Raw genomic sequence first — 6715 nt, 5'->3', positions numbered from 1 at the left:
CCGTTAGTGTTTGAATAATCTATTAACAGTTTCTTTCAAATGACCAAAATATCCTTCCAAATAAAGAAGCATAACCTTTACAATTTTCTTTTTCTTCTTTTGCTCATTTTTATTTTTTCTTTAAATGTATTCTTTCTCTTTAAATTTGTTCTTCATTACACAATTAATCCTTCAAAAAATATCCTTTTAATTTTTGTTTTATTCTTATTAACTCAATTTTCAAGAGCTTCCATTTCAAAAATAGTAACATATTGTGGGGATTCATAATATTAATATTTTCTTTCTTTTTCTTTTAAAATCTTTTACGTTTATTTTTATTAGTTTAAATTTATGCAAACCATGAGCATGAGATAGTTGCTCCAATATTGGTATTTGGTACTCAATTCATATCAAAGAAAAATCTCATTAATATCTTAAAATTCCTTTCACTCCCAAGTAAAAATATCCATATAACAATCAAGATCTTTAGTAATTGACAACTTAAACAATAATAAACAACCAATAAGAGAAACTTACTTGTTTCTAAAAAAAAGGTAAATGCACTAAATAGCATTTTCTGAATATAGTTTTGAAGTAAATAGCATATATTTTTAAAACTTGATAAATTATAGCATATTTTAATTTTTGATTTATGGTTTTCCATCAGATGCTTCTCTCTCTCCCAATCTCTCTTTTAATCCACGACCTCTCTCTCCCACCTCCAGACATCTCTCTCTCCGTCTCTTTTTCTTTCTTCGAGGATAACTCGCCGCCGTTGTCGCCAAAGATCTGAGATCGTGATTTATTCGGTTCTCTCTTCCCTTATTGTCGTCATCGCCGATTTGTGGTAAAAAATCAGAGATCTCAAAGTGAGATCGCGATTTCTTTACTTCTCTCCTATCCGTCTGTCGATTCTTTCCCACTGGCGTTGCAACGCTAATCTAATGGAGATTATGTTCTCACAAACGGCGGACTCCAGCAACGAGAGTGGTTGTCACCTCAATTTTGGTGCTCGCGAACAAGATTCCGTTAATAGGCCGTTGTGACCTCCCATCGAGGGATCTCGCGCCTCCAAATGTGTTGCAAACCAGTCTAGCCAGCATCGGTTCCATGGAGTAGATCCTGACCAATGATTTATGTTTTTTGTCTCTGAGCTTGTCGATTTATGTGCTTTGTACAGGTTATTTCTATAGGCTGGCATGGCAACGATGGGAACCAAGAGACATTCTTGGTTTGATAATGATTTATGGAATGTTTTCAGAAAATAAGTGTAATTGTGGTATTTAGTGATTTTTAGATCTGATTCATTATGATTTTTGGTTTTTAGATTTGATTTGTTATGAGTTTGTGATAATCCAAGATTTTGGTTGATTCTATGTTGTGATTTGGTTTCTGGTGCCACTAATTTCCAGATTTCTAGATTTTTGAGTAAATAAGGGTAAATATCATATTTACTGGTTGTTGGTACTCGGTCGTCGATAGTTGAATTATTAGTTAATACGATATTTACTGGGTAATACAATGTTAAACGATCGCCGAAGTGAGTGACAAATTTTCAGATAAATATGATATTTACTAGTAAATACGATATTTACCAGTAAATACAGTGTTAAACGGTCGCTGGAATTGGTGGCAAGATTTTTAGATAAATATGATATTTTAATAGTAATTACAGATTTACTGGTAAATACGATATTTACTAGTAAATACAGTGTGAAACGATCGCTGGATTCAGTGTCTGAATTTTCAGATAAATCTGATATTTACTAGTAAATACGGTATCAATCGGTAAATACAGTGTTAAACGGTCACCATAGTCGGTGGCTGAATTTTTGGGTAAATATGATATTTACTAGTAAATACAATATTTATTGTTAAATACGGTATAAACATGTAAATACAACGTTAAATAGTCACCAGAGTCGGTGGTTGACTTTTCGGATAAATATGGTATTTACTAGTAAATACGTTATTAAATGGTAAATATGGTATTTACTGAACGGTCGTTGAAAAACAGTCACCGTCGTTAGAAAATGGTTGCAGGTTGTCATAACTAATTGCCGGAGCCGGCTGCCTGCCGTCGGTCCTGGTCATGGTGGACTTGACTATAATATACCTATTTTAAAAAATATGCTATAATTTACTATTTACTAAAAATAGATGTTTAGAAGGGAAAGTGAGGTAGGAAAAAAAATTTAAGAGTATTTTTGAGTTTTTAATAATATTTAAAACTTAAAACATCAAATTATTCTATAATTTCTTATTTTTAAAATATATGCTAATTATGCTCTTTTCCTCCTTATTGAAAAAAGAAAAAAAAAAAAAAAAAAGCTTGTATTTGCGAATCTTCTTCTTCTTAACAAGCAAAAAGAAAATGTTTTTTTTTTTCTCCTTTTATACAGTAGTATATATATATTTGCAAGTCATTGAGTTTAGTATGAAGGTTAAAACAGTCAAACAACAGTCTTTTCTTCTTCGTCTACCCGCCTCACAATTTTCTCACAGCGTAAAGCTCCAAACTTTAATCCAAAAAAAAAAAAAAAAATGCAGAGGCTTTACCTTCTTCCTTCGCCGTCTTCTTCTTCTCATTCTCCTTCTGCAAACCCTAACTCTAGCTTCATCCTCTTCTTCTCCTCTCAGAACTCCATCACCACCAACCTGAACAACTTCCAAACTTCTCTCTCCACTCCCCGCTGCTCTTCCCGCGACTCATCCTCCTCCTCCGCCGCTGCCGCCGTGCTTCCCTACGCCGCTGCCGCCGTTTCCTCAAACGGCGTCGCATCGCCCAGGCGCGATGTCGTGCCTAGGAGAGGTTCCACCTCGCCGGCGGAGAAGCTCCCGGTGGTCCGCCGGCCCCTTATGGACGTCTCTGCCGGAGATGAGGGCGACGAAGGCGGATCGAAATCGGCGGCGGCGATTGACGCCGGACTTGCGGAGTTCGCGAAGAAGATGCGGATCTTCGAGCCCGGGGAGAGGGTGGTGGGATCGCAGGAGAAGCCATTGGCGGTGAACTTGGACTTGGCATTGTACAAGGCGAAGGTTCTGGCCAGGAATTTTCGCTTTGAAGAAGCTGAGGAGATTCTTCAGAAGGTTTATTATTTTTGCTGCTTTGCTTAATTACACTGTGAATTACTATTAATGGTGACTTTAATATGGGTTTTAAGCACTCTAGTCCTTGAGCTTTTTGTAATTTCATACTTTTGTCTGAAATTTTTTCTTCATAATTTAGTCATAAACTCACAGAAGATTGGTAATTAAGTCCAGCTGTTAATGGGGCTAAAATAGATTTAGGATAGTGTAGTATTATAATTTTCTTGCATATGTGTTCTTACATTCATATAATTTGTTGTTTTGTGTTGCTTAAATTTTTTCTTTGCAGTTTAGTCCTTGAACCACAAAATAGTAGCACTTAGCTCCATTTGTTAAGAGGGGCCAATTTTGGGACGAAATAATCTTTAGTTTTGGTATTTGTAACCCCCTTGAACTTTTTGTAGTTTAGAATTCTTGTCTCCGAAATTTTCCTTTTTTTTTTTTTTTTTGTAATTTAGTCCCTGAATTAGTCACAGAATTTCCTATAATGTAACTCCCATTACCAGTTAGAAATAAGTGCTACTCTTTTGAGAATTCATAGAAAAACTCAGAAGAACCTTTCAAAAAAAAAAAAAAAGAATATATATATAAATATAATATGCTTAGGAAGTTGATGAAGATTTTGTTTGGAAAAATAGTGTATAAGCTACTGGCCAGAAGATGGGCGAGCTTATGTGCTGTTGGGTAAAACTCTAAACAAACAATCCAAGAATTCTGAAGCTCGGGCTGTGTATGAGAAAGGCTGCCAAGCTACTCAGGGAGAGAATCCTTATGTCTGGCAGGTTAGTCTTAAAAACATATTTTTAATTTTGCAATTTAATCCCTATATCTCTCTCCTATCTGCTTCAATTTTGATGGTGACATGAAGTAAATAAAACAGTGTTGGGCTGTGTTGGAGAAGAAGTTGGGAAATATAAGGAGAGCAAGAGAACTATTTGATGCGGCCACGGTTGCCGACAAGAGACACATTGCTGCCTGGCATGGCTGGGCAGTTCTTGAGCTGAAGCAGGGTAATATCAGGAAGGCAAGGAATCTTCTTGCTAAAGCTCTCAAATTTTGCGGAGGGAACGAGTTCGTCTATCAAACGCTTGCTTTGCTTGAAGCCAAAGCAAACCGCGTTGAGCAGGCTCGGTCTTTGTTCAGGCAGGCCACCAAATCTAATCCCAGAAGCTGTGCCAGTTGGCTGGTAACTCTTCTTGTGTTTCCTGGATATATGTTCTTCATGTGACAAAGTAAACCTTATGATTATGAGTGAAAAAGTTAATGTATTTTCAAATTCTTCGATGCAGGCGTGGGCACAAATGGAGATGCAACAAGAAAATAACTGCGCTGCCAGACGACTCTTTGAGGTGATTAATCATTTCCTAAAAACTGCACAAGGAAGGATCACGTTGGCAGTTGATTTTTTATTAGGATTCTTCACTTACTAAATTGTATTGTTTCGTTTTGATCCTTTTTACCTTTGGTGTTGTGTAATATTGCTAAACAGTGAATAATATCAACATCTTAGAAATCGAATAATTTGTTTTTTCCTTGATTATAGAAAGCTATACAAGCAAGCCCCAAGAACAGGTTTGCATGGCATGTTTGGGGAGTTTTTGAAGCCAATGTTGGAAATGTTGACAAGGGAAAGAAGCTTCTAAAGATAGGTCATGTACTTAATCCGAGAGATCCTGTTTTACTTCAGTCTCTCGCTTTACTGGAATACAAACACTCAACTGCAAACCTTGCTCGAGTGTTGTTCAGAAGAGCATCCGAATTGGACCCAAATCACCAACCAGTGTGGACGGTAAGAAGCTCGTATTTTTTAAGGCATTATTAATTAAACATATTGCTTCTAAGAACCTCAAGTTACTCATACAAAAGCACAACAATCATTTTACATGGCTTGTTTACGTTTAGGCTTGGGGATGGATGGAATGGAAAGAAGGAAATATAGCTAAAGCAAGGGAATTATACCAAAAAACATTATCCATCGACTCAACTAGCGAAACTGCGGCACGATGCCTGCAGGTAATAACCGCTTGTCCTGTCAAAGGGAGTAGTTCAAATCTCATCAAAAAAACACGGAGGATATAGTAATAGATCTATTGAACCTATGCTTTCATGCCAATTACTTCTCATTGCAGGCTTGGGGAGTTCTAGAACAGAGAATTGGCAACTTATCAGCGGCTCGCAGATTATTTAGATCCTCACTAAATCTAAATTCCCAGAGTTACATCACATGGATGACGTGGGCATCATTAGAGGAGGACCAAGGAAATGCCATACGTGCCGAGGAAATTCGTAACCTCTACTTTCAGCAGGTTAGCAACTATGGATAACTACCATAGCTTTTTGTCAAGAATTCCTTAGTTGTAATTAAGGCGAAAGTTCTCTTTGCACGAGTAGTGCAATTTCGTAAAAGTGCATATTTTGTATAGACACCAATGCACTTTTAGTTGTTTTGAAGTGCAAGATTAAAAGTAGCACTTCCTTTAAAATCGCAACAACGCCGAACTAAGTTTTCGTCTTGGTTCATTATATTATCTGCATAATAACTTAAATTTAAAATCGTTGTTTTTGGTTGCTACAGCGTACAGAAGTTGTGGATGACGCTTCATGGGCTATGGGATTTTTAGACATCATAGACCCGGCAATTGACAGCGTAAAGAGACTTTTGAAGTTGGACCAAAACTCCTCGCAGGATTCCTTGAGAAGAATGGCTGCGATTGATGATGATCGCATTGAAGAGGAAGAATCAGTTGGCTCTTCCTCTAATGGCACTGACAAGGAAGGCGAGAGTGGTTTTGATTTGGATGCTTTTGTTTCTGAAAAATTGTCTTTGGACCCGAGAAAGCTGGATTTTCTTTTGGAAACAACAAGAACTTATTCACCAAAGAAATCAAGAGGTAAATTTTCTAAGGTCTTTTCCTAGTGAATAACCCCATTGGTGTCAAATGAAGAAAATCTTGAGTGGTCACATGGAGAAAAATTCTCAAAGTATGTGATTCCTGTATATTGTTTTTATGACAATTCCTCATTGAACCTCAACTCCCAAGAGCTCGTCAATTATATCTTGACGATTGAAATTCTTCAAAATGTTTTCTTCATCAATCTGTAGAGCATTTACAGCAATGGAGGAGAGCAGAGTTATGCCAATGGAACACCAATTCAGTAATCCATTAGTGATATTTGAGGGCCTTGACTATTGTACGATTACCATTTTAACTCTGAAATTAGTTAATTGACACTTTTTTTTCACTTCTTTTTTAATGTAACTTAAACCTTTGGGCTAAATTTTTCCTTGGCTAGCCTTTCAATTGTCAACTGATTTGCCATAGTAATACTTGACAGATTATCTTATTCTTATAGTTACATGGAAGATTTAAAATGGTTAGCAAGTTTAAGAATCAAAATTCAACTTAGCAAGTTTATCAGAAAAGGTAAAACAGTCGCATACAACCAGGTGAATTGGCATAATGGACCAAATACATGCATATCAATTGGTATAAAATATGGTTCTGTTGGTATTCTCTTTAACTTTCCACCTTTTTTTTAAAAATAAAAATTATAGTTTAAATTATAATTTAAATTTTTATTACAGTATTTTTTTTAATAAAAATTTAAAATTAATTTTCTTAATTTGTATTTTTTATCTGTAAAT

The 6715-nt window shown here is 36.0% G+C and overlaps 1 protein-coding gene across 1 annotated transcript; it reads left to right on the top strand.

Moving 5' to 3' along the window:
* The first annotated feature begins 2433 nt into the window (after positions 1 to 2433).
* Positions 2434 to 6378, top strand: LOC21387698 (protein high chlorophyll fluorescent 107). Its single transcript, XM_024166517.1, has 9 exons — positions 2434 to 3069; positions 3708 to 3851; positions 3950 to 4255; positions 4359 to 4418; positions 4613 to 4858; positions 4972 to 5082; positions 5199 to 5375; positions 5645 to 5960; positions 6173 to 6378. The coding sequence occupies exons 1-9, from the start codon at positions 2524 to 2526 to the stop codon at positions 6235 to 6237; spliced, it is 1971 nt and encodes a 656-aa protein (XP_024022285.1). The 5' UTR covers positions 2434 to 2523; the 3' UTR covers positions 6238 to 6378.
* The last annotated feature ends 337 nt before the right edge of the window (positions 6379 to 6715 follow it).

This window comes from Morus notabilis, unplaced genomic scaffold (assembly GCF_000414095.1).
Source record: "Morus notabilis unplaced genomic scaffold, ASM41409v2 Scaffold1196, whole genome shotgun sequence".
NCBI classification, from domain to species: Eukaryota; Viridiplantae; Streptophyta; class Magnoliopsida; order Rosales; family Moraceae; genus Morus; species Morus notabilis.
The sequence above is the reverse complement of the archived record's forward strand: the minus strand, read 5'-3'. Positions and strand labels throughout refer to the sequence as shown.

Excerpts from the sequence above, each read along its gene's own strand:
- LOC21387698 (XM_024166517.1), top strand. The coding sequence starts at position 2,524 with ATGCAGAGGCTTTACCTTCTTCCTTCGCCGTCTTCTTCTTCTCATTCT. Across the intron at positions 4,859-4,971 it reads ATCACCAACCAGTGTGGACG|GCTTGGGGATGGATGGAATG; the intron begins GTAAGAAGCTCG and ends GTTTACGTTTAG. Across the intron at positions 5,376-5,644 it reads GTAACCTCTACTTTCAGCAG|CGTACAGAAGTTGTGGATGA; the intron begins GTTAGCAACTAT and ends TGGTTGCTACAG.